A 26691-nucleotide genomic window follows, 5' to 3' on the forward strand; every position below is an offset into this window, starting at 1 on the left:
TCCATGGAGTTTTATGGAAGCGGGACTCCTACTGGGTCAGAGGTGCCCTAAATGCCTTAGTGCTTACCCACCAACCCACTGATGACATTTCCACCTTCACTCCTAACTTGGGCTGAGTCTCGGATCCATGATGAGACCCACCATCCCTGCATCCTTTTGTCTGCGCTCATCTGCCATTCAACCAAGGATGCACTATAGCTTCTGATTCACCTTGTAGGCTCGGGGGACACACATGTGTCTTCCAAACAGCCCTTCCCATGACGCGTCTCTCATACACATGCCTTCATCAGGTCAGAAAATCACACCAGATTTCCGGCCAACATGGCTCAGTGGTTGAGCGTTGACATATTAGCCAAATGGCCATGGTTTGATTCCCGGTCAAGGGCACATGCTTGTGCTGTGGGCTCCATCCCCAATGTGTGGATTGCAGGAGGCATCTGATCAATGATTCTCTCTCATCATTGACATTTCTATGTTTCCCTCTCCCTTCCTCTCTGAAATAAATTAAAAAAAATGTTAAAAAAGAAAGAAAATGACACCAGATTGGGGCCCTTCATGTCCCAGGCACTGCTGATCCTCATAACAACCTTAGAGGTGAGGTTTCACAATTTTGCCCAACAGGCGAAGAGGTAGAGGAGAAGACACTGGCTCAAAATAGAAGTTCAATAAACGTGTCCCCAGGTCTTAGATTACAAACTAGGATTGGTCTTCAAAGTGCTCTTCTATTCAAAGCATAAAGGTGGAATTAACAGCATAAGACAAAGAGGCACAGTCTGGGGGACAAGAGGCGGTGAGGAGGCAGGAAGGACTCTGAAGTTTTGATGGAGAGGGATGGAGAGCAGGAGCTCTGCTCACAGAGACAAGGAATCAGAGAGAGGAAGTGATAGGGAGAAGCAGCAGCACACACCCAGGCCTGGAGAGCGGTGCTGGTTGCCTCTGTGGGTGAGTTGACAGTTTTGTAACATCCCCCAGGCCTCCTGCTCCTCTTGGGGTCAGCAACCTGGATTCAGCCCCATTGGCTCCTGCAGGCAGACAAGGCAGAGAGAGGACGAGCCCTCCATTCTCCCTTCTCTCCCCTCACACACTGAACTAATTCCACTGTTCTGGCCCCTGATTCTCCTTCCTGTGACCCAGTTGTCCCCCACAGACAAACTCAGGTGAAGACCCAGGAAAGCTAGTTGGCATGACCTCACTAGCCTCCTTCTGGCTTCCCCTCTAGATGCTCACTGTCGGCTCAGGTGTTTCATTCTCACAAACGTACCTGTCACCGACCATCCTCTGTACAAAGTCTGTCCATGGGTGCCCCCCTGACTCCAGCCACATCCAGTAATCTTACCCCACAGTCCATGCTGCTGCTGATCAGGCTGAGCTACACTCTTTAGTCTCAGTGAGGCCAACACCTCCTCCAACCAAACTCATCCCACTGAACCTCCTCCCCTCCCCCAACACACAACCCGGGTTAGACCACATTGTGCCCCCTCACAAGGGCCCCCTGAGCCCATCTGAACAGACCTGCCTCCTCTCCAAACCTCCTAGACTAAAACGACATACATTTATTTCCAAAAATGTATTCCTTATATTTTGGAAATAAAGCAATAGACTTCACAATAATCAATGTGTGAATGAAAACAGAAGTGAATGTTTTAGATTAAATGATAATGTAACTATTACACATCAAACCTATGAAAGGAAAAATTGAAAAACCATGTGTGCTTGTGAGTGTGTGTTTTTAAGTGTATGTGTGAATGTGTGTATGAATGAGCATGTGTGTGTGTGTGTGTGTGAGTGTGAGTGTGTGTGTGTGCGTGTATGAATGTGCATGTGTGTGTGAGTGTGTGTGTGTGTGAGTGTGTGTGTGTGAGTGTGTGTATGAATGTGCATGTGTGAATGAGTGTGTGTTCATGGGCAGCTATACCCATCTGTCTAAGCGAAGCAGAGGTGAGAGCTGAGGTGGGAGGGTCACATCTGGATGATCATGATCAGCCTTGAGTTCAGAAGGAAGAGCCTGGATTCACCCTGAAGACAGTGAGGACCATGGAAGGGTTTAAGCATAAACAGCTTCTGAAAGGGAGTGGCAAAGGCACATGTGGAGCGTGAACTGGAGAAGGGAGTGAGGGTGTAGAGCTCAGAGCTCAGGAAGGTGGTGGATATGACAACTGCCTCGGGGGATGTGAAGGTGAACTCCCTCCCTGCCTTGTTGACTGGGGACACTAATGGGAGCTCAGGACAGTGAGCCCTTGTGTGAGGGGAGGAAGTAGCCTTGGGGCTGTGCAAGATGCATCTGCTCCCACAGGAAGCTCAATGCCTACTGTTGGCCCTGGGACACAGGTCCTATGTCTCACACAGGTTCCACCTGACTTTATGTCTCTCCATGTCCTGGGGGTGAATCATCTCAGTCATTTCTGCCCCTTCAGAGCACCTTTGATGCCGGGCGTCACTCTCCTCTTCAAACTGTGGAGACTCATCAGGACTCAGACAAGAACAACGTTCATGGGAGTCCTGTTCCAAGGCAGCAACACACACAGACACATTAAATATCAATGTGGTGCTACCACATCCTGAATGGTTGAAGGACACTTGAGCAGGGCACTTCCTCCCTTGACGTCTCAGCAAAACCAACACCCGCCCCACAAAGATGGTGACAATTCCTCTCGACTGAAATATGGAGGAAACGAAACCAGCCATACAATGCAGATGGAGATGGTGGAGGTTTGAGAAATTGCACAGTAGAGACACCTCGTCCAAAGGAGCAGAAGGAAGACTCCAGGTCAGACCCCTCGTGTGGAGGCACCTGGACCGTTCAGTGGGGAGGTCATGGTCGTTTCATTGCATGGCGCTGGGCCAGTGGGTGAGTCTCTTGAACACGGTGAACATCTTACCTGCCTGACAGCATTTACAATAAGCAATGCCAGATGGGCGACAGACCAAACGTGAAAAATAATTTAATTACTATTTCTTTTACCAAACTATCTTATTAACTTGTGAGAGAGTTTTTTTTCTTCAAGTGCACACAGAACACGAACTTAGGGGGAAATGGACACAGTGGAATCACTAACATGAAGAACTTCTGTTCCTCATAGACCCCAGTGAGATAGGGAAGAGGTAATTGCGATGGCACTCAGATCACCTAAGAAATATTACAGATCTGTAATGTGGCAGCAAAGAGCAATACAAAAGCAAGCAAACACCTTTATGAAGCAACTGATGTTGACATGCAAATGTACAGTGACATTACATAAAGGTGATGAGCTGGCCTTGGCTGGTGTTTCTCAGTGGCTAGAGCATCAGCCTGACCACCAAGGGGTCAGAGATTTGCTTCTGGGTCAAGGGCATGTGCCTTGCTTTCAGGTTTGCTCCTCAACCCTCATGTGGGATGCAACCAATTGATGTCTCTCTGACATCGATGTTTATCTCTCTCTCTCTCTCTCTCTCTCTCTCTCTCTCTCTCTCTCTCCCTTCCATCCTCTCTAAAAATCATTGGAAATAATACCATCAGGTGAGGAGGAAAAGTTTTTTTTTTTTTAAATAAAAGTTGCTGAGCTTTATAAGTCATTAAAGAAACAAATGTACATCAAACCACAGGGTGGTACCAATACTTACACTGAATAATGGAAATTAAAAAGGCCAGAAACATGAAGGGTGGGCAGGGATGGGAACCTACTAGGACCCCAAACCAGGGAAAGTCGAGGAAATGCTGAGGCCACTGGGAAACTGCTCATCAGAATCTTTGATAAGTGAGCTCCCTCAAGAGTCATGGTCGGTGTCCCATTAGGCTGTTCAGAGCCAGATTCTCAGGGGCTGAGTCAGGACCAGAACCTGGGTCCCGCCCTCTCTGAGCAGGAGTCAAACCAGCAGACACATGAGACCCCGAGGATCAGCTGAGACCAGAGAACCTGTCTCCCCCTCAGCCCTCATCCTGGGGAGATGCAGAGCCAGGCCCAGGGTGGGGCCCTCCCATGGCTGTGGGTCCACAGCTGTGAAAACCCAGAAGGCGGAAGCAGCTCCGGACCTACCACATCCTGTGCGTCTCTGTCCTTCAGGCCCAGGAGTCCTCCATCTGCAGAGCAGGAGCCCTCAGAGCAGACGCAATGACGTCCATACTCTCTGTTCTCTGCCTTGGTCAGTTGTGGACATGGGGAGGGGCAGCAGGAGGGGGAGCAGGAGGAGGGACAGGGTGGCACCTCACCCTTATTTATGGGGAACCAAGGCTCAGATAGCTCCAGTGGACGGGGCCCTGATGGGAAGGGAATCAGCTGAGACATCCAGGTGCAAAACTCTCACAGAGACTCTCTTCCAGGGCTGAGGCTGGACTTGAGGACCCGTGTGCAGGCAGGTGAGTCTTCCCCAGGCTTCATGTTCCTCCTCTTCCTTCATCCCTGGGGCTCAGGAGGGAGCACAGAGGTACTGGGATGAGGTAATAAAATGAGAGCATCTTTGGCTGAGCTTTGGGATGAGGGTTTTAAGGTTTTTAAAGCAGCCTCTGGTTTCCTTTTAGGGACCCTCCCCAAACCCACCATCTGGGCTGAGCCAGGCCCTGTGATCCGCTGGGGGGTTCCCGTGACAATCTGGTGTCAGGGGACCCCAAGGGCTGAATGGTACCATCTGTACAGAGAGGGAAGCACAGCATCCTGGTACCAACTGATGACACTGAATCCCGGGGACAGAGCCAAGTTCTCCATCAGACACATGAGAAATCCTGATGCAGGGAGATATCGCTGTTACTATTATAGTCCCAGTGGCCAGTCAGAGCGCAGTGACCCCCTGGAGCTGGTGGTGATAGGTGAGAGGACACTCAGGGGTCCCAGCCACGGGTTCTGCCCTCAGGAAGGGGGTCGGCTCTCAGGGTGTCTCCCTCTCACGGCCCAGCCCTGAAGGACATGAAGGAGGTGTGAACCCATTTAACACGCTGCCTCCTCCTCTCCTAGGATCCTACAGCAAACCCAGCCTCTCAGCGCTGCCCAGTCCTGTCGTGACCTCAGGAGGGAACGTGACCCTCCACTGTGGCTCAGGGCAGGGATTTGACAGGTTCCTTCTGACTAAGGAAGGAGATCACAGGCTCTCCGGGACCCTGGACTCACAGCCACAGACAAGTGGACAGTCCAAGGCCCTGTTCCCTGTTGGCCCTGTGACCCCCACACAGAGGTGGAGGTTCAGATGCTATGGCTGCTACAGGAACAGATCCAACGTGTGTTCACTCCCCAGTGATGCCCTGGAGCTCCTGGTTCCAGGTAAGTCCCATCATTGTCTCATCAAAGGATTGAGGGACTGGATACATAATTGGCATCATAGCTGTAAGTGGAGCCCCATGGCAGATGGTGAGGTGGGTACAGGGGCACCTGGGTCAGAGACATGGAGAGAGATAATGAGAGCTGGGGACAGGCCAAGAGAACGGGGTTTATGGGAGGAGCAGCCCCTGAAATTTATGTCTGGTCTCCCCAGGTGAGTCTGGGAAGCCCTCCCTCCTGAGCCAGCAGGGCCCCATCGTGGCCTCTGGACAGAGCCTGACCCTCCAGTGTCGCTCTGATGTCGGCTATGACAGATTCGCTCTGCACAAGGAGGGGGGACGGGGCCTCCCCCGGAGCCTTGTCCTGCAGCCCCAGGCTGGGCTCTCTCAGGCCCACTTCCTCCTGGACACTGTGAGCAGCTCCCACGGGGGCCGGTACAGATGCTACGGTGGATACAACCTCTCCTCTGAGTGGTCGGCCCCCAGTGACCCCCTGGACATCCTGGTGGCAGGTGAGGAGCCAGTGGGTTTAGTCAGGGACCCAGACTCTGTATAGGCCCTGCTGGGTGTCTCAGGTGGTGAGGCCAGAATGAAAGTGCAGGCCCCAGGGAGGGACACAGAGAGAGGCAGAGGGTGGGAGGGAAGAGGGGCGACTCAGAGAAACAGAGACAGACAGAGAGGGCTGTCCTTAGAGTGAAGTCTGGTAACTCAGCTCAGAACAAGGTGGGCAGGCAGCCCTTACCCTCCCTCCCTCTCTCTCTCTAGGACACCTGGTTGTCAGACCCTTCCTATCGGTGCGGCCACGCCCTGGGGTGGCCTCAGGAGAGAACGTGACGCTGCTGTGTCAGTCCCAAAGCTGGATGGACACTTTCCTTCTGTCCAAGGAGGGGGCAGCTGATCCTCCCCTAAGTCTGAGATCAAAGCACCGAGCTCAGCAGTGCCAGGCAGAGTACTCCATGAGCCCTGTGACCTCTGCCCACAGGGGCACCTACAGGTGCTACAGCTCACACCGCACGTCCCCCTTCCTGCTGTCACTCCCCAGTGAGCCCCTGGCGCTCCTGGTCTCAGGTGAGGGCCCCTGACCCTGTCTGTGTACTGAGGTGTCAGCTCAGGGTCCTGTCCCCAGCAGAATTATGGGCTGAAAGGGAGTGGGGGTCTCTTGGGATGGTCACCCTTAGGATATTTTTTCCTTAGAGGCCTCCCACCCCCTCCACTCCCTTCTCCTCTCCTGGATACTGAGGCAGTGGGTGGGTCTCAGGGGCCACAGCACAGATGTAAGAGGGTGTCTCTGTGAAATCTGTCCAGGCTCAGCCGAAGCCTCTCACCCTCTTCTGTCCTCATTTCCAGGACCCTCTGGAGGCCCCAGCCCCCCACCCACAAGGTCCACCTCCACAGCTGGTGAGTCCCGGGGAGCTCTGCTCAGAGGGTACAAGTCCACCCAGCAAGTCCTGAGAGTCTGTCAGGTGATGGAGTGACCCAGATCCTTAAGGACCAGCTTGTGTCCCAGGGGGGCTGGAGTTCCAGGGTCAGAGGCAGTGATGGGTTGGGTGGTCATGGCAGAGGGAGATGTGGGGGCACAGGCTGGGGGAGTGGGTGCTGAGCTCATGTGGGGAGATGACAGCCCACCCCTCCTGCCCCATCCTCATCCCAGGAGGCTCTGAGGATTGGTCTCTCCCACCCACAGGGTCAGGCACGGAGATGGGTAAGTGAGGGGCTCTATGGGGAGGTGGTGGGTGCCTCCTTGCGGACAGGGGCTGAGCTATAAGGGATTCAGGCCCCTCTGGATTTGCTGACTTGGACATTTCTTCCCCTGTCTGCGCTTCAGTGTCTCCAAGTGTAAAAGGAAAGAATCCTTGTTGAGAGCTTAGATTTCCTGTCAGTTCTGACCCTGACCTCCTGAGAGAGGGGCCTCACAGGGAAGCCACCGGGATGTGATGTTATGGGGCCTGTCCCCTCTGTCTCAGTGATGGTGACACTGTACAGGGAGGGACAGGCAGGACAAGGGTCAGTGCGCCTAGTCCTACCCCTCAGCTCAGGCTCAGCTCAGAGGAGGGAACAGGGTGGATCAGCCCTGGCTCAGCTCCTGGCTCTGCTGCTCCTGCTGTGGGGCTGGGCGGTCCCTTCTCTCCTCTGAGTGTCGGGTTCCTGTCAGCTCATCCCTGGTCCCATCCTGCTCACAGGCTGCTTGGAGATGAGGTGACATAAGGGCCTCACAGAGCTCAGGACGGCATGGCCTCCAGCCCAGCCTGACCCTCCCAAGGTGGCATCAGGGCCTGCCAGGTTGAGATGGAACCCAGAGAGACTCAGAGTCCAGCCCACACCCTGCCCCTCACTATCCCTGCTGTGCTAGGGGCAGGTAATGAGGAAGGACCCTCAGCTGCAGATGAGATGTGGACAGGCCCCTGCAGAGGAGGAGCCCAGAGCAGGAAGCTGGTGTCCCCCTGGGGGGCAGCGTGAGGACGGCACAGGGAACTCACAGTCCTGGATTCAGAGTCCCGGCCCTGCCCCATCCAGGCTGGGTGACCTGGGGCATGTGATTAATCTCTCTGAGCCTCAGTGTGTGGGTGGTGCGGTCATTCAGCCCTGGCGCATGAGGTGAGAGGAGATGAGTGACAGACCCCAGCAGGAGCCTCACACACAGTAGGTGCTCATTAAATGGCATCACTGGCTCATTCATGACGTCATTAGGGGGAGATAGGGTACCAGGTCTTTCAGGTCTGATTTCTTTTCTGGAGTCATCCCCAAACTCTCCATCTGGGCTGACCCAGGGCCCATCATCACCAAGGGGAGCCCCGTGACCATCTTGTGTCAGGGGTCTCTTTCTTTCAATTTGTTTGGTTTCATTATGGTTTCTTAGGAATGCTCTTCTTCTGACAGATACACATCTGCCCAAATTATCTTTTCTCTATGACTTCTTACCACATGACACACATTACAAAGGCTTCTTGGTAGCAATCATTTGGCGGTTAACCCAACGGAATAATGTTCATCGTCCATGTGCATTTTCTGAATTGTGGGAGCTGGGATTTAGAATCATTGCATGGATCTTTGTGATGAGGAGAGGTCCGTAATTTCTGTTTATATCTTGGTATTTATATCAAAATGGGGTAACAGATGGACATAATTTCCTACAATTGGTGCTCACTCAATAATGCAAATTAGTGGGATTTTCTCTGTTATGTAAAGTTTGAAGCAGAATTGTGCCTCCTTGATTGTGAGCTCTGTTGTCTTTTGAGATTAAAAAAATTCACATGATTAGCATACACATACCCATATTTTTCATCTGGAAAATATATCTACCTTTGTATGTATTCATTATTGTATAATAAATGAGTTAATACAAGATTCAATAGATGAACAACTTTAGGTGACAATGAAAATAGCAGGCCCTGAGAGGAGGGTCCTGGGTGGGGTGGGGTGAAGGAAACCCAGCCCAGACTTTCACCCCTTCGTGCTCCTGAGATTCAGGAGCCCCTGACACCAACCCTTCCTCCATGGACCCTGCGTCCCCAGCTGTTGTGAACGGGGATCTCTCAGCTGTAGGGGAATAAGCTCATGGAATCTTGAGTCTCAGGCTGAACACAGAACACACAGTCGTGTTATTTCTGAATTGAGACCATTTCTTCCTCACCCTCAGTTCTTGGGCACAGCTAACTCTGAACAAGGTGAGTCAGAGCAGGTGCTGAGTTCAGACATCAGAGGGACACTGATGTCAAGGGGAGGTGGGAGCCCAGGTTGAACATCAAAACCTAGAGCCTTGTGTCTGCCCTGACCTCTGAGACTTCTTTACCCACAATTCTCATTTCCCATCCCCAAGACTACACAGTGGAGAATCTCACTCGGATGGGCGTGGCTGGCTTGGTCCTGGTGGCCCTCGGGGTGCTGCTATTTCAGGCTCAAAACGACACCAGAAGGGCCTTCGATGCAGCCAGGATGTGAACACAGAGGGAACAATGCACCGTTCAGAGTGGGGGAGTCTTGGAGGCCATCTGAGGATCCCAGGAGGTGCTGAAGGAAAGTGGGGACCATTGTTGGGGAATCTGTCTGTTGAGAATGCCCATGGAGAGTGGATGTGGTCGGCGAGGTCTGGGTGCAGGAGAACGTGGGTCATGTCCTCCTCCACCCACCTGGGGTGCTCTCTCTCCCTCCCTGTCTTCGCTGACTCTCCTCCACTACCTTTCTGTTCTCACCCTGTGACATGAGGGTCCGTCCCACATGGCTGGTTTGGATTCACATCCATACACTCCTTCATGCTGGCTCATATCCATCCCAACAAAATGAGGTATTATCACAACCTGGGATGTTTTTAAACCATAAAGAACAAAAGGACAGGTACTTGGTCCATAGTGGGAAAACCTCATAGTAATGCAGCTCAGTGACAGACACCAGACACAAAATGGAATCAGGTTTTGTGTGATTCCCTTTATTTGAAATGTCCAGGAGAAGGAAACCCATAGAAACAGAAATCAGAATGGTTTGTCTGGGGTTGAACAGGGGGACCGATTGGGGATGGATGGTTTGGCGTGTTGTTTTCATTTTTTACTTTTATTTTTTTGGGGGGCGGGGTGGGGAGGGAATTTAAAACCTTGAAACAAGATAGACATTTTCATTGAGACATTGTGTATTTACTGCATTCTAGTGAATTTCCTATTTCAATTGCATGTTATGTGAATGTTGCTTCAATAAAAATAAATGCAAGTGAAACACGAATGGTTCCCTACAGCTTCCTTATACCTTGGGGGTTGCACCACTGGTGTCCGTGGAGTTTTATGGGAGCAGGACTCCCACCAGGTCAGAGGTGCCCTTAGTGTGTTAGTGCTTAGGACCAACCCACTCATTAAATTTCCACCTTCACTCCTGACTTGGGCTGAGTCTAGGATCCAGGCTGAGGCCAAACATCCCTGCATCCTTGAGTCTGCGCTCATCTGCCATTCAACCAAGGATACACTACAGCTTCTGATTCACCTTGTAGGCTTGGGGTATACACATGCTGCTTCCTAACAGCCTTCCCAGCACATGTCTCTCATACACATGCCTTCATAAAGTCAGAAAATGACACCAGATTTTCAGCAGGCTTGGCTCAGTGGTTGAGCGTTGACCTATGAGCCAATAGGTGATGGTTCAATTCCTGGTCAAGGTACATGACTGGGTTGGGGGTTCCATCCGCAGTGTGGGGATTGCAGCATGTGCTTGATCAATGATTCCCTCTCATCATTGATGTTTCTATCTCTCACTTCCTCTCTGAAATTAATAAAAGAAATTGTAAAAAAGAAAGAAAATGACACCAGGTTGAGGCCCTCATGTCTCCGGCACTGCCAATCCTCATAACAAACTCGTAGATGAGGTTTCACAATTTTGCCTGACATGCAAAGAAGGAGAGGAGACTGGCTCAAAATAGAAGTTCAATAAATGTGTCCCCAGGTCTTAGATTATAACCTGGGAATTGTCTCCAACATGCTCATCTACCCAAAGCATAGAGATGGAATAAACAGCATTAGACAAAGAGGTACAGTCTGGGGGAGAAGAGGTGGTGAGGAGGCAGAAAGGACTCTGAAGGTTTGATGGAGAGGGCTGGAGAGCAGGGGCTCTGCTCACAGAATAAACGAAGTCAGAGAGAGGAAGTGATAGGGAGAAGCAGCAGCACACACCCAGGCCTGGAGGGCTGTGCTTGTTGCCTCTGTGGATGAGTTGACAGTTTTGTAACATCCCCCAGGCCTCCTGTTTCTCTAGGATTCAGCAACCTTGGCACAGCCCCATTGGCTCCTGCAGGCAGCCAAGGTGGAGAGAAGATGAGCCCTCCATTCTCCCCACTTTTTCCTTTACACACTGAACCAATCCCAGCGTTCTGGCTCCCAGTTTTCCTTTCTGTGATCCAGTTCTCCCCACAGACAAGCTCAGGTGAAGACCCAGGACAGCTTGTTGGTGTGACCCCATCAGCTGCCTTTTGGCCTCCTCCAGACTCTCACTGTCGGCTCAGGTGTTTCATTCTCATGGTCCCAAACATACCTGTCACCGACCATCCCCTGCACAAAGCCTGTCCACGGGTCCCCCCTGACTCCAGCAACAGCCAGGGATCTCCACCCGACAGTTTGTGCTGCTGACCATCAGGCCGAGCTACACTCTCCAGTCTCCTCCTAAGGCCAGTGCCTCCTCCTCCCAAACTCAGCCAACTGAACCTCCTCCCCTCCCCAACACACACAACCTGGATTAGGACCACATTGTGCCTCCTCACGGGGCCCCCTGAGCCCATCTGAACAGAGCCACCTCCTCTCCACACCTCCTAAACCGAAACAACATACACTTATTTCCAAAATGTATTCCCTGCATTTCAGAAGTAAAGCAACAGACTTTGCAATAACCAATGTGTGAATGAAAACAGAAGTGAATGTTTTAGATTAAATGATAATGTAACTATTACACATCAAACCTATGAAATGAAAAACCGTGTGTGCTTGTGAGAGTGTGTGTGTGTGTGTGTGTGTGTGTATGAATGAGCATGTGTGTGAGAGTGTGTGAATGAGTGTGTGTTCATGGGCCACTGTACCCATCTGTCTGAGGGAAGCAGAGGTGAGAGCTGAGGTGCGAGGGTCACATCTGGATGATCATGATCAGCCTTGAGTTCAAAAGGAAGAGCTTGGATTCGCCCTAAAGACAGTGAGGACCATGGGAGGGTTTAGGCATAAACAGCTTCTGAAAGGGAGTGGCAAAGGCAGATGAGGAGGGTGAACTGGAGAAGGGGGTGAGGGTGTGGAGCTCAGAGCCCAGGAAGGAGGTGGACGCAATGGCTGCCTTGGGGGGTAGCGTTAAATGGGCTCACACCTCCCTCATGTCCTTCAGGGCTGGGCTGTGAGAGGGAGACACCCAACAGAAAGCAATGCAGATTGACAGCCTTGTGGGAGGGACCCTCACATCACAGGGTGAGAACAGAAAGTCCTCTCTCTGACTTTCTTGTTTTGTGAGCAGAGCCCCTGCTCTCCATCCCTCTCCATCAAACCTTCAATGTCCTTTCTGCCTCCTCACTGCCTCTTGTCCCCAGACTGTACCTCTTTGTCTAGTTCTGTTTTTTCCATCTCTATGCTTTGGGGAGAAGCGCATGTTGGAGACAATTCCCAGGTTACAATCTAAGACCGGGGGACACATTTATTGAACTTCTATTTTGAGACAGTCTCTTCTCCCTCCGTGCCTGTAGACTGGGGACACCAAGGGGCCTTCAGGACAGTGAGCCCGGGGGGGGGGGAGAGAGGAGCGGGGCTGGGGGCTGTGCAAGATGCATCTGCTCCCACAGGGCAGCTCAGCGCCTTTTCTTGGCCCTGGGACGCAGGTCCTACGTCTGACACAGGTTCCACCTGACTTTCTGTCTCTGGGAGCAGTGGGATCTCTCCATGTTCTGGGGGTCAATCATCTGAGTCATTGCTGCCCCTTCAGAGCACCTTTGAGGCTGGGTGTCACTCTCCTCTTGAAACTGTGGAGACTCATCAGGACTCATACAAGAACAACATTCATGGGAGTCCTGTTCCCAGGTAGCAACACACACAGACACACATTAAATATCAATGTGGTGCTACCACATCCTGAATGGTTGAAGGACACTTGAGCAGGACACTTCCTCCCTTGACTTCTCAGCAATAGCAACACCTGCCCCACAAAGATGGTGAGAATTCTTCTCAACTGAGATATGGAAGAAATGAAACCAGCCATTCAATGCAGATGGAGATGGTGGAGGTTTGAGAAATTGCAAAGTAGAGACACCTCGTCCAAAGGAGAAGAAAGAAGACTCCAGGTCAGACCCCTTGTGTGGAGTCACCTGGACCATTCAGTGGGGAGGTCATGGTCTTTCCATCGCATGGCGCTGGGCCAGTGGGTGAGTCTCTAGGACATGGTGAACATCTTACCTGCCTCACAGCATTTGCAATAAGCAATGCCAGATGGGCGACAGACCAAACATGAAAAATAATTTAACTACTATTTCTTTTACCAAACTATCTTATTAACTTGTGAGATTTTTTTCTTTAAGTCGAAACAAGAACATGAACTTGGGGGGAAATGGACAAAGAGAATCACTAACGTGAAGAACTTCTATCCTCATAGACACCAGCGAGTCAGGGAAGAGGATAATAGCGATGGCAAAAGGAGATCACGACTGGCACTCAGATCACTTAAAAGATATTACAGAGCTGTAATGTGGCATCAAAGAACAATACAAAAGCAAGCAAACACCATTATCAAGCAACTGATACTGACATGCAAAGGTGCAGTGACATTAGGTAAAGGTGATGAGCTGGCCTTGGCTGGTGATTTTCAGTGGTTAGAGCATCAGCCTGACCACCGAAGCGTCACGGGTTTGCTTCCCGGTGATGGGCATGTACCTTGGTTGCAAGTTTGCTCCTCATCCCTCATGTGGGATGCAACCAATTGGTATCTCTCTGACATCGATGTTTCTCTCTCTCTCACTTTCTTTCTCTCTGTCTTTCTCTCTCTATCTTTCCTTCTCTCCCTTCCATCCTCTCTAAAAATCCCTGGAAATAATACCATCAGGTTAGGAGCAAAACAAAAATTTTTAAATAAAAGGTGCTGAGCTTTATGTCATTGAAGAAATAAATGTGCATCAACCCACAGGGTGATACCAATACTTACACTGAACAATGAAAATTAAAAAGGCCAGAAACATGAAGGGTTGGCAGGGATGGGAACCTACCAGGACCCTTAAACCAGGGAAAGTCTTGGAAATACTGAGGCTACTGGTAAACTGCTTAGCAGAGTCTATTATAAATGAGTTCCCTCAAGAGCCGTGGTTGGGGGACCCATTAGGCTGTTCAGAGCCAGACTCTCAGGGGTCGATCAGGACCAGATCCTGGGTCCCGCCCTCCCTGAGCAGGAGTCAGACCATCAGACACATGAGACCCTGAGGATCAGGTGAGACCTGAGAACCTGTGTCCCCCTCAGCCCTCATCCTGGGGAGATGCAGAACCAGGCCCAGGGCGGGGTCCTCCCTTGGCTGTGGGTCCACAGCTGTGAAAACCCAGAAGGCGGAAGCAGCTCCGGACCTACCACATCCTGTGCGTCTCTGTCCTTCAGGCCGAGGAGTCCTCCATCTGCAGAGCAGGAGCCCTCAGAGCAGACGCCATGACGTCCATCCTCTCTGCTCTTCTCTGCCTCGGTCAGTTGTGGACATGGGGACAGAAGGCAGGAAGGAGAGCAGGAGGAGGGACAGGATGGTTACAACTCCTTGCTCATGGGGAACGTCAGGCTCAAGCAATTCAAGTGGACGGGCCCCAGATGGGAAGGGAACCAGCTGAGACGTCCGGGTGCAAATCTCTCACAGGGACTCTCTTCCAGGTCTGAGTCTGGACCAGAGGACCCGTGTGCAGGCAGGTGAGTCCTCCCCAGCCTCCAAGTCCCTCCTCTTACTTCACCCCTGGGGCTTAGGAGGAAGCACAGAGGTGGTGGGATGAGGTGATAAAATGAGTCTTGGGCTGAGCTGTGGATGAGGGTGGGAAGGTCTTCATAAAGGGGCCTCTTGTTTCCTTTTAGAGACCCACCCCAAACCCACCATCTGGGCTGAGCCAGGCCCTGTGATCCCCTGGGGGAGCTCCGTGACCTTCTGGTGTCAGGGGACCCCACGGGCTGAGGAGTACTGTCTGTATAAAGAGGCAAGCACAGCATCCTGGTACCAACAGAAGACACTGGATCCCGGGGACAGAGCCAAGTTCTCCATCACATACATGACAAATCCTGATGCAGGGAGATATCGCTGTTACTATCGCAGTCTCAGTGGCCAGTCAGAGCTCAGTGACCCCCTGGAGCTGGCGGTGACAGGTGAGAGGACACTCAGGGGTTTCAGCCTCAGGTTGTGCCCTCAGGAAGGGGGTCTGATCTCACGGTGTCTCCCTCTCACAGCCCAGGCCTGGGGAACATGAGGGAGGTGTGAGCCCCATTTAACATGCTGCCTCCTCCTCTCCTAGGAGCCTTCAACAAACCCAGCCTCTCAGCCCTGCCCAGCCCTGTGGTGACCTCAGGAGGGAAGGTGACCCTCCAGTGTGGCTCAGGGCAGGGATTTCACAGGTTCATTCTGACTAAGGAAGGAGATCACAGGCTATACAGGAAACTGAACTCACAGCCACAGCCCATTGTGCAGTACCAGGCCCTGTTCCCTGTTGGCCCTGTGACCCCCACACAGAGGTGGAGGTTCAGATGCTATGGCTGCTACAGGAACAGACCCTACGTGTGGTCACTCCCCAGTGATGCCCTGGAGCTCCTGGTTCCAGGTAAGTCCCATTATTGTTTCATCAAAGGATTGAGGGACTGGATACATAATTGGCATCTTTGCTGTGAGTGGAGCCCCAGGGTGATGGTGAGGTGGGTACAGGGGCACCTGGGCCAGAGACACGGAGAGAGACAGTGAGACCTGGGGTTCAGGACAGGAGAACGGGGTAAATGGAAGGAGCAGCCCCTATAACTCATGTCTGGTCTTCCCAGGTGAGTCTGAGAAGCCCTCCCTCCTGAGCCAGCAGGGCCCCATCGTGGCCTCTGGACAGAGCCTGACCCTCCAGTGTCGCTCTGATGTCGGCTATGACAGATTCGCTCTGTACAAGGAGGGGGGAAGGGACCTCCCCCAGAGCCTCGTCCTGCAGCCCCAGGCTGGGCTCTCTCAGGCCCACTTCCCCCTGGGCACTGTGAGCAGCTCCCACGGGGGCCGGTACAGATGCTACGGTGGATACAACCTCTCCTCTGAGTGGTCGGCCCCCAGTGACCCCCTGGACATCCTGGTGGCAGGTGAGGAGCCAGTGGGTTCAGTCAGAGACCACACTCCATACAGGCCCTGCTGGGGTCTCAGGTGGTGAGGCCAGAATGAAGATGCAGGGCCCCAGGCAGGGAGAGATACAGAGAGAGTCAGGGGGTGGGAGGGGAGAAGGGAGACTCAGAGAAACAGAGACAGACAGAGAGGAGGGTCCTCAGAGAGAGGCCTGGTGACTCTCAGGGCAGAACACAGTAGGCAGGCAGCCCTCACCTTCCCTCCCTCTCTCTAGGAAACCTGTCTCACAGACCATCCCTCTCAGTGCAGCCAGGCCCCAGGGTGGCCTCAGGAGAGAATGTGACGCTGCTGTGTCAGTCACGGAGCCCAAGGGACATGTTTCTTCTGTCCAAGGAGGGGGCAGCCGATCCCCCCCTTCGTCTGAGATCAGAGCACCGTGGTTGGCAGTTCCAGGCAGAGTTCTCCATGAGCCCTGTGACCTCAGCCCACGGGGGCACCTACAGGTGCTACAGCTCATACAGCACCTCCCCCTTCCTGCTGTCACCCCCCAGTGAGTCTGTGAAGCTCTTGGTCTCAGGTGAGGGCCCCTGACCCTGTCTGCTGAGCTGTCAGTTAAGGGTCCTGTCCCCAGAAAGATTATGGGCTAAAACTGGGATGAGGGGCTCTCAGGATGGTTACCCTTAGGAGTTCTTTTCCTTAGAGCCCTCCCACCCCATCTACTCTCTTCCCCTCACTTGGATACTGAAGCAGTGGGAGGGTCTCAGGAGCCACAGCACAGATGTAAGAGGGTGTCTGTGTGAAATGGGGTCCAGGGTCATCCCAAGCCTCTCACCCTCTTCCTGTCCTCATTTCCAGGACCCTCTGGAGACCCCAGCCTCCCACCCAGAGGGCCCACCTCCACAGCTGGTGAGTCCCGGGGAGCTCTGCTCAGAGGGAGCACAGCCCCCCCCCCCAGCAAGTCCTGAGAGTCTTTCAGGGGTTCGAGTGACCCTGATCCTCAAGGACGGGCTTGTGTCCCAGGGGGGCTGGAGTCACAGGGTCAGAGGCAGTGATGGGTGGGGTGGTCATGGCAGAGAGGGATGTGGGGACACAGGCTGGGGGAGTGGGTGCTGAGCTCATGTGGGGAGATGACAGCCCCCACCCCTCCTGCCCCATCCTCATTTCTGCAGGCTCTGAGGATCAGTCTCTCCCACCCACGGGGTCAGGCATGGAGATGGGTAAGTGAGGGGCTCTATGGGGAGGTGGTGGGTGCCTCCGTGCAGACAGGGGCTGAGCTATAAGGGGTTCAGGCCCCTCTGAAGTCTCTCACTTGGACACGCCCTTCCCCTGTCTGCGCCTCAGTGTCTCCAAGTGTAAAAGGAGAGAATCCTTGTCCAGAGCTTAGATGTCCTGTCAGTTCTGGCCCTGACCTCCTGGGAGAGGGGCCTCACAGGGAAGCCCCCAGGACATGATGTTACGGGGCCTGTCCCCTCTGTCTCAGTGATGGTGACACTGTACAGGGAGGGACAGGCAGGACAAGGGTCCAGGCACCCAGTCCTCCCCGTCAGCTCAGGCTCAGCTCAGAGGAGGGAACAGGGTGGATCAGCTCTGGCTCATCTCCAGGCTCTGCTGCTCCTGCTGTGGGGCTGGGCGGCCCCTTCTCTCCTCTGAGTTTCGGCTTCCTGTTTGCTCACCCCTGGCCCCATCCTGCTCACAGGCTGCTGGGAGATGAGGTGACATAAGGGCCTCACAGAGCTCAGGAAGGCAGAGCCCCAGCCCAGCCTGACCTTCCCAGGGGGCTTCAGGGCCCTGTGGGTGAGGACGGATGAGGGAGAGACCCAGAGTCCAGCCCACACTTCCGCTCCTGTCCCTGCTGTGCTGGGGGTAGGTAATGAGGAAGGACCCTCAACTCCAGATGAGACTTGGACAGGCCCCTGCATAGGAGGAGCCCATAGCAAGAGCTGCTGTCCACCTGGGAGGTTGGTGGCGGGCAGCGTGAAGACAGCACAGGAACCCACAGTCCCGGGTTCCAGTACCAGCCCCTCCATGTCCAGGCTGGGTGACCTGGGACACGTGATTAACCTCTCAGTCAAGTGGGTAGTGGGGTCAGCAATCCCTGGTGCATGACTGTTGTGAGGTGAGAGGCGATAAGGGACAGACCCCAGCCTGTGCCTCACACACAGTAGGTGCTCATTCAATGTTATCATTGGCTCATTCATGATGTCACTCATGTCCTAGGTCCCAAGTGGTACCTGAACATCCTGATCGGGGTCTTGATGGCCCTGATCCTGCTGCTCTCCGTCCTCCCGTTCCTCCTCCTCCGAAACCGATGTCAGAGCAAAGACAGGACATCACGTGAGTAGAGAATGGGGTGACCTGCGTCACAGAACGGAGGCTCAGAGCACCTGCCACAGGAAACCAAATAGATGGAGAAGGTCAGCTGGGAAAAGGATTTCTCCAGATTTTGAAAACATTAAATATAGAAAGAAAACAATCTCAGCACAATCACAAGGTCATCTTTCATCGTTTTGAATGTCATGAAACGTATGCACAAGTGTGTGTTATGTTTTCCTTCTTTCCTGTGGAATCAGAGCGGGGAGGGGTCCTATTTCCCAGGGCTGATTCTGTCCCTCTGGACCAGACCTGAGAGGGACTCATGTCCAACCTCCTGCAGGGACCACACACCTCGAGGGCAAGGACAGAGGCCCACAGGGCAGGTAATTCCTGCCACAAAGACCCCAGACCTCCACCACCCATGGCCCAGCTCTGCCCCTAACACTCCCCTCTCCTCCCACAGCTCCAGCCCAGCTGTGGATTCCCACGAAGAGGCTCTTTGTGAGAGGAATAGACAGCTGTCCTGGGGGAGGGGAGACAGGGATTTCAGGGGATGATCGGGGAGGAGATGGGCTGGGAGGCTGGGGGTGAGGGGTGAGAAGGACTGAGACCCACACTGTGTGACCTGGAGCCTCACCTCACCCCTGGGTTAGTGGTCCATCTGGGAGCAGGCGGGGTCTTCAGCCCTGAGATCTTGGGGGCCCTGCCAGGAGACACCCCCTGTTCTGCCCCAGCAGGTGCTTCTGTGAAGGACCTTCAGCCTGGGGAGAGCGTGGAGCTGGACCCTCGGGTGAGACCCCTGCTCCTGTCCAGGCCAAGGACCTTCTGTTGCCCAGTTTAATCCAATGGACCCTTCCCTGTCCCACCTCACCTGGTTCTCAGCAGCGTCCACACTGACCTCCCTCTGGGCCCCCAGGTCGTCCTGCTGTGACTCACTCCTCCTGGTTTCCTTGTGACCTCATGGCCCCTCCTACGTGGCCCCCTTTGCCGGCCCCTCGTCCTCTGTCTGACCTTATGCAGCCCCAGGTCTGAGGAGGCAGGAATGAGGGACTCACCCACAGGTCCCCAGGATCTCCTTCTTTCATTCACCCAGCAGATGTGACAGGGCTCACTGTTTATTGGCTTTATTTCTGGACCATTGTGCAGCTCTGAGGCACACTGTCTCCACACATCTCGAGCTCACCTGTGGGTGAGGGAGACAATATGCAGACAGTGTCCCAGAGAGCAAAGTTCTATGAAGGAACATAAAGCAAGAGGAGGGGATAGAGTGCATGGTGGGGGGACAGGGAAAGAGCGGGTACAAAGGTCCTGAGGCAGGACATGCTTCTTCAGGAGGATGGGCCATGAGGCTGGAGCCCAGTGAGCAAGAGAGAGCGCGTTAGGATAAGAGTCAGAACCATAGAAGCATCCAGAGGCCTCAAGGCTCAGGAAGTCCGTGCAGATTCCATCAGGAGAGGGACCTGATCTATTTAAAGTGTCAATCATCTCTCTGGCAACATGAGGATAATAGACAGGAGGATTTCTACTGTGGAATCAAGGAGTCACTGTGTTGTCTCACTGTCTCCAGCAGAACAGGCAGGGTGAAGGCCCCCAGGGAGTGACGTACGCCCAGGTGAACCGCTCCAGACCAAGACCCAGGCAGGGAATGGCCACCTCTCTTTCACCTCTGTTGGGGGGATTGCTGGACACAAAGGGCAGACAAGCAGAAGAGGACAGACAGATGGATAGTCAGGTGGGTCCCGTCCTCTCCAGACCTCCAGGTTTTCCCCAACCCCAAACATGTTTCATCCCTCTCTCTCCCCCTTCTCAGGCTGCTGCACGTGATACCCCCCAGTATGTGACCTACGCCCAGTTGAACCTCTTGGCCCTCAATCAGAAGACAACTGCACCCCGTTTCTCCCCATCTGATGAGCCCCCAGATGAGCACATTGTGTATGCTGCTCTGTCCGTCCACTAGCCCAGGAAGGACCCAGACCTCACATTTCAGGGAGGGCGACTGCACATACCCCAAAAGGCCAGAATGATACCCCATGGACACTTGGCTAGTGCCCCAGTCTGGAGACCTGATGTGGACCACCCAAAGCTCCTGGGGCCTCTGGGAGTCTCCAGGTTCATAGTCAAAGATAACCTGTATCTCTACCTTTTGCAAATAAAGCAACAGACTTCTCAATAATCAATGTGTGAACCCAAAACAAGTGAATGTTTTAAAAAATATTATAATGTAAACTAGTCGCCCGGTGCATGAATTCTTTCATGGGTAGGGTCCCTCAGCCTAGGCAGCATTTGAGGCCATGAGGGGCAGGCAGCCTGCTGCAGGGAGGGACTATGATAGGTTGGCCCCAGCAGCAAGCTAACCAACGGCCAATTCCACCAGGAATCGGGCTCCCTCCTCCCTCCTCTCTGGGCCCGGGGTGCGGGTGAATCAGATTCAGGGCCATCAGGGCCCCAGCAGCAAGGTTTGGGTCAGTGCGCATCATAGCTACTGGCTGGTCATCCAGCCGTTTCAGTTGTTTGGTTGTAACAGTCACTTAGGCTTTTATGTAGATAGATAGCAGACCCATGAAATAAGAAAACTGAAAACTGTGAATAAATATATTGAGGAAAGGAAAAGCCTTAAATATTCAATTCCCTAAGCTATTATATCAAGAATTAAAGGCCTGCAGTGGGGGCTGGGTGGAGGGGGAAGTGGAGGGAAATAAAGGACAGCTGTAATACTGTCAACAATAAAAAGAAACTTAAAAAAACTTAGAAAAAACGATTGCATTGAATCCTAGATGACTGTATATGCAAGATCTTTCCTAATGGGACTGGGCCCAGAAGGTCATGTCATGTCAAGGGGAGGTGGGTGCCCTGGGTGGGCAACCAGGGTCCTCAGGTGATTTTGGTCTGCCCTGCCCTCTGTGACCTGTTTACCCACAATTCTTAGTTTCCCAGCCCCACGACTACACCGTGGGAAATCCCGTCCGGATGGGTGTGGTTGGCTTGGTCCTGGTGGTGCTCGGGGTGCTGCTATTTCTGGCTCAAAACAGCCAGAGAAGGACCCACAATGCCACCAGGGTGTGAACAGAGAGGGAACAATGCATGGTTCAGAGAGGGGTCGCCTTGGAACCCATGTGAATGTCTCAGGATGTGGTGGAAGAGACTCTGAGGAAGACAGGAAGTATTGTGGGGTCCAGAGTGGGTGTGAGGGACCCCGAGTTTGTAGAACTACCTGCTGATTTTTCTAGCGGAATCAACATGGTTTGGGTGCATAAAAATGTCTGTGGGCTCCCTGTACAAGCTTCTTCCTCCATTAAATGTGTATTTTCCCTCCGTGTCTTGGTTGACTTTCTGTGACGACCCCCCCCCTCTTCTTTCCTCACCCCTGTGACTTGAGCATCCATCTCACATGGCAGGTGTGGGTCCCCACATCTAACACCGCATGCTCTCCTTCACTGTCATTTCTGCTTAGAAAATTACATTTATTGTGGTGAACCTTGTTTAATAAATTGCACAAATTTTGAATGTACAATTCCATAGTACAACATCTATATATTTTTTATGGGGTACCATGTCATTTACTTTTTATCACCACATGACCAGATGGGCGTTGTTGAGTCTTCTCTTCAGTTCACAGGATTTCACCTGAATTCAGTAACTAAATAACTCAGGTAGTGTGGCTCAGTGGTTGAGTGTCGTCCTATGAACCAGGAGGTGACAGTTTAGTTCTGGTCAGGGCACATGCCTGGCTTTTGGGCTTGATCCCCAGTAGGCGGTATGCACGAGGCAGCTGATCAATAATTCTCTCTCATCATTGATATTTCTATCTCTCTCTCCCTCTTCCTTCCTCTCTGAAATCAATAAAAATATATTTAAAGAAATTAACTAAGTGGGCAGAATTAGATACAAACCCAGGAAAGAGAAATTTAAAATGATGTCTCACACCCACTCTGCACCCCACAATACTTCCTGTCTTCCTCAGATGACACAGGATATTGGGGTTTAATCATTATTTACATTTTTTGGTCAAATATTGCATATTTGTCGTTCACTTGTAAAAGATGGTGCATATGCTCTTCATAACCTCAACAGCGCAGTCCATTTCTATATTTCCCTCTTGTCTTGAAGACATATCCAATCCCCTTGCATGGTGGACAGTGCCAGCGTGACCTGTTTCCACCTCGCTTTCTCTCCTCTTCCCCCTTCAGAGAGTCCCTATGTCTGTTATGGTATCTGGATGTTTTTTTTCTCTGTAGAATGTTCCCCCTGCCCCTTAGGACTTCACCTCCTCAAACAGCCACCGTTCCCTCAACCACAGTCTAGTCCTGGGCCCAGTTGTTCTAATATATTCTCTCTCCTCTCCTTCGTACATACATTAATTGCAACATGAATCTTTGAATGCTCAAAGGCCGCTAATCTGAGGTTTCCAAATGCAGGAAATGAGTCTTTGTCCACTAGGTCTTTCCGGTGACTGGTATAAATACTGGTAGAAGGTGATGAGTAAATCTTTGCGGAAGGCCTTGCTAAAGGCAGAAATGAAATTCCTTTTTAAATATTTATTTATTTATTATCTTTATTGTTGAGAGCATGACAGATGTCCCCCCCCCTTTACTCCCAATTGCCCCCCTCCACCCAGTTCCTGCCCCACCCCAGGCCTTTTGTGGAGGTCTGACCATTCACCCATGCAGGATGTGGTTCTGCAACAACTTACATTTGATTGTGGGTGTTACTGTCCTTGAAGAAGAACAATCCCTAAGCCTAAGCCTAACCCTAACCCTGTCATAAGTCATATGTACAGCATAGGCTCATGTTTACATTTCCCTTTTATATAAAATTCAAGGAACATAGAATAAGCTACATAGCTGGATGCCCACCAGAAGGGGGATGGAGCTGTCCACATCCCGGTGCTGAATTCGCTTCCACCCTCTCAGGATTAACATAAAAAGTGAGAGGTAGTTAGGGGAGAGGGTTGTGGTCCATGGTCTTAAGGAAAACCTGATAGATACGCATGCATGTTGTTGGTCAAGATCAGAGCTGTTGTGAATCAGCACAACCTCCTGAAACCAGGAGAACTGTCCTGACTTGCGGATTCTCTGACAACAACTTTGAATTTATTTTGCAATGTTGGGTTGGTGCTGCTCATCCATCAGGAAAAGTGCTAAACGACCTGTGGAAGGTGCTAGAGCAGAGCTCTTTTAAAAAAGGATATTTTTATTTAAAAAATATTTTTTATTGATTTCAGAGAGGAAGGGGGAGGGAGAGAGAGAGAGATAGAAACATCAATGATGAGAGAGAATCATTGATTGGTTGCCTCCTGCATCCCCCATCCTGGAGATCAAGCCTGCATCCTGGGCATGCGCCCTTGACCAGAATCAAATCCGGGACCCTTCAGTCTGCAGGCCAATGCTCTATCCATTGAGCCAAACCGGCTAGGGCTATAGCAGGGCTCTTGACGATTTATTCTTCAACTGCTAAAGTGAGGCTCAAGATGCAGTGTTGTCTTTAAGGGGGAGGGTATGTTAAACACAATAAGAATGCCAATGGCAACCCCTCCCATGGGTATCGATGCGAAAAAGATGAAAGCATATATTCATAAAGATATGTGTGCCCATGGTTTATGGATGTCAGCAACCTCCCCCCTTCCCCCTCCACCTTCACCGCCTCACACAGCCAGGTGTGTGCACTTCTTGCATTCTGGACATTGAGCCTTCTTGTCGTTGCCCGAGGAGCAAACATTCAGAAACACTGAACGCAGTTTTGGCTCCTGTGAGATGTCTCTGTTGACCTGCACTTCTTGCAGCCGAGGACTTGGGGAACATGGCGCTTCTCTCGAACAGGAGGCAGGGGTTGAGCAAAGCGGAGAAGGTCCAGGATGTGGTGGGCAGTGTCTCCACACTGCGTGGGTACTGTTCACAAGGTGCCCATCTCACAGGAAGAGGACCAGCCCTTCCACCCTAAAAATAGCAGGTGCTGAGGTTTTGACATGAACCACGTCACTGACCACACCTCACATCTTAAAGTACCACATTTACTTTTCCTAAGCTCTACAGTCACATAAGGACTTTCACATAATTTTACTGCCCTTGGAAAGTCATGTCAGTTATTCCATTTATAGCTTTCAACAGCCCCTGGCCAAGCTCATGTAGAAAAATAGTGAATAATCTGAAGCAATCTTCAGGAGAAATATGGCATCTCTTTTAGAGCAGCTAGTATCTATTGGGCCTTGTACCAGTTGCATATTCTTCACTCTCCTGCCAAACAAAAAGCAGAGAGGACAGTTGGATTCTGCATTTCTAGAGGAGAAGACAACCTACAAGGTCTGCTTTTTGTTATTTTAGTTGAAATTATTTATTGTGTATGAGTTAAAATCAGTGTCTTATATTTATACTAGAGGCCTGGTGCACAAAATTTGTGCGGGGGGTGGGCACAGCCTTGCCTGCACCCTCTCCAATCCAGAACCTTTCAGGGGATGTCCGACTGCTGGTTTAGGCCCGATCCAGCAGTCGGACATCCCTCTCACAATCTGGGGCTGCTGGCTCCTAACCGCTTGCCTGCCTGCTGGTCTGATCACCCCCTAACTGCCCTCTCCTGCTGGCCTGATCAACCCCTAACTGCCCTCCCCTACCAGCCTGATAGGCCCCTAACTGCCCTCCCCTGCTGACCTGATTGCCCCTAACTGCCTCTGCCTTGGCCTCTGGCACTGTGGCTTTGTCTGGAAGGACGTCCAGAAGATGTTTGGTCTAATTAGCATATTACCCTTTTATTAGTATAGATGGAGAGAGAGAGGTAAGAGCAGGGGTGGGCAAACTTTTTGACTCGAGGGCCACAATGGGTTCTTAAACTGGACCGGTGGGCCGGAACAAAAGCATGGATGGAGTGTTTGTGTGAACTAATATAAATTAAAAGTAAACAGCATTACAAAAAAGGGTATGGTCTTTTTTTTTTTTTAGTTTTAGTAATTTCAAATGGGCCAGATTCCGCCCGCGGGCCGTAGTTTGCCCACGGCTGGGTAAGAGAGACACATCAATTGGTTGCTTCCCAAACACATCCAGACCAGGGCCAGGAATTGAACCCATAACCCTTTGATGCATGGGCTGATGCTCTAACCACTGAGAACACTGGCCAGGGCTGGAAGTTGCCACTCTGTCCAACATCTTTCCATTCCCCTATGCTGCCTGTGCTGAGGATCATCCCACTGTATGTTTTTATGAGTTTGTCATTTTTAGATTCCACATATAAATGGGAACATACAGTATCTGTCTCCCTCTGTCCCGTTCGTCTCACTTAACACAATGCCCCAAGGCCTCACCCATGTCAGAGGTGGCAGGATTTATGCCTTCTTTGTGGCTGAATGGTATTCTTGTATTGTATGTACTCAGAAAATGGCAAATGCCACAGATCAGAGCATCCTAAAAAGTGATGATTTTTAGAGGCAGCCCAGCGCCAGGCTGTCTCATCAAACACTAATGTGTCGAATCCAAGTGATATCATTATTGGGGAAATGGCACAGTTGACATCCGATGAAGACGGGAAGGCATGTGAGGTCCAGAGAGGGGCATAGGCATCGTTTTGGATTTCTCTTTTCTAGGTTTGTATCTAATTTTGCCCATTTGTTTAGTTGCTGAATCCAGGCAAAGTCCTCTGAACAGAAGAAAGGACTCAATAATGTTCATCTGGTCAAGCGGAGATAAAAAGTAAATAATATGGTATCACGTAAAAATAGACAGATACTGTACAATAGAATTGTACACTTGAAACTTGTACAATTGATTAAACAATGTCACCCCAATAAATGTAATTAAAAAAAAAGTGGAGGAGAGCATGCGGTGTTAGATGTGGGGACCCACACCTGCCATGTAGGATGGTCCTTCAAATCACAGGGGTGAGGAAAGAAGCGGGGGTGGGTCGTTACAGAAAGTCAACCAAGACATGGAGAGGAAACTCACATTTAATAGAGGAAAAAGCTGGTCCACGGAGTGCTTGGACATTTCCTGCACCAAACCTTGTTCATTCCATTAGAAAAATCAGCAGGCAGATCTCCCAACTTGCCTTCAGCACCTCCCGGGGTCCTCAGATGGGCTCCAAGGCTCCCCCACTCTGAACGGTGCATTGTTCCCTCTGGGTTCACCTCCTGGCTGCATCCTGGGTCCATCTCTGGCTGCTTCAAGCCTGAAAGAGCAGCACCCCGAGTGCCACCAGGACCAAGCCAGCCACGCCCATCCGGATGAGATTCCCCATGGTGTAGTCTTGGGGGTGGGAGGCTGGGAATTTGGAAAAACGGGTCACAGAGGCCAGGACCCTGCGTATCCACCCAGAGCACCCAACTCCCCTTGACAGGACATGACCCTCTGATCCCAGCCCCATAACTAAGCGTTTCTCCTACTCACCGATCTTGGGGTCTGAGTTGTTTGGTGATGGGCGG

General features: G+C 51.8%; 3 protein-coding genes across 7 annotated transcripts in view; all 3 read left to right on the forward strand.

The window, feature by feature from the left end:
• The window catches only part of LOC132216508 (leukocyte immunoglobulin-like receptor subfamily A member 5), a 60046-nt gene extending 50530 nt beyond the window's left edge, over positions 1 to 9516 (forward strand). Inside the window, exon 5 of the transcript XR_009448763.1 lies at positions 9309 to 9516. The gene's annotated coding sequence lies outside the window, so the exon portion shown is untranslated. The remainder of the gene's footprint in view (positions 1 to 9308) is intronic.
• On the forward strand, positions 4089 to 9312 carry LOC132216499 (leukocyte immunoglobulin-like receptor subfamily A member 6). Of its 5 annotated transcripts, XM_059665737.1 has the most exons (9): positions 4089 to 4119; positions 4298 to 4333; positions 4496 to 4780; positions 4926 to 5228; positions 5440 to 5736; positions 5990 to 6292; positions 6572 to 6622; positions 7854 to 7868; positions 9042 to 9312. In XM_059665737.1, exons 1-9 carry the CDS (start codon positions 4089 to 4091, stop codon positions 9161 to 9163), a joined length of 1443 nt encoding a protein of 480 aa, XP_059521720.1. In that variant the 3' UTR covers positions 9164 to 9312. The 5 variants fall into 5 exon arrangements, with proteins under 5 accessions (XP_059521720.1, XP_059521724.1, XP_059521725.1 ...); XM_059665741.1 differs by lacking the exon at positions 7854 to 7868 and having other exon boundaries at positions 6591 to 6605; XM_059665742.1 differs by lacking the exon at positions 6572 to 6622.
• Positions 9517 to 14347: 4831 nt separating the features above from the next.
• On the forward strand, positions 14348 to 21353 carry LOC132217251 (leukocyte immunoglobulin-like receptor subfamily A member 6). The gene is made up of 7 exons (XM_059667347.1): positions 14348 to 14381; positions 14561 to 14596; positions 14756 to 15040; positions 15187 to 15489; positions 15701 to 15997; positions 16252 to 16554; positions 21217 to 21353. The coding sequence occupies exons 1-7, from the start codon at positions 14348 to 14350 to the stop codon at positions 21351 to 21353; spliced, it is 1395 nt and encodes a 464-aa protein (XP_059523330.1).
• Positions 21354 to 26691: the final 5338 nt, after the last annotated feature.

This window comes from Myotis daubentonii, chromosome 15 (assembly GCF_963259705.1).
Source record: "Myotis daubentonii chromosome 15, mMyoDau2.1, whole genome shotgun sequence".
NCBI lineage: Eukaryota > Metazoa > Chordata > Mammalia > Chiroptera > Vespertilionidae > Myotis > Myotis daubentonii.

Excerpts from the sequence above, each read along its gene's own strand:
- LOC132216499 (XM_059665737.1), top strand. The coding sequence starts at position 4,089 with ATGACGTCCATACTCTCTGTTCTCTGCCTTG. Across the intron at positions 5,229-5,439 it reads CCTGGAGCTCCTGGTTCCAG|GTGAGTCTGGGAAGCCCTCC; the intron begins GTAAGTCCCATC and ends TGGTCTCCCCAG. Across the intron at positions 6,293-6,571 it reads CCTGGCGCTCCTGGTCTCAG|GACCCTCTGGAGGCCCCAGC; the intron begins GTGAGGGCCCCT and ends CCTCATTTCCAG.
- LOC132217251 (XM_059667347.1), top strand. The coding sequence starts at position 14,348 with ATGACGTCCATCCTCTCTGCTCTTCTCTGCCTCG. Across the intron at positions 14,597-14,755 it reads GAGGACCCGTGTGCAGGCAG|AGACCCACCCCAAACCCACC; the intron begins GTGAGTCCTCCC and ends GTTTCCTTTTAG. Across the intron at positions 15,041-15,186 it reads CCTGGAGCTGGCGGTGACAG|GAGCCTTCAACAAACCCAGC; the intron begins GTGAGAGGACAC and ends CTCCTCTCCTAG.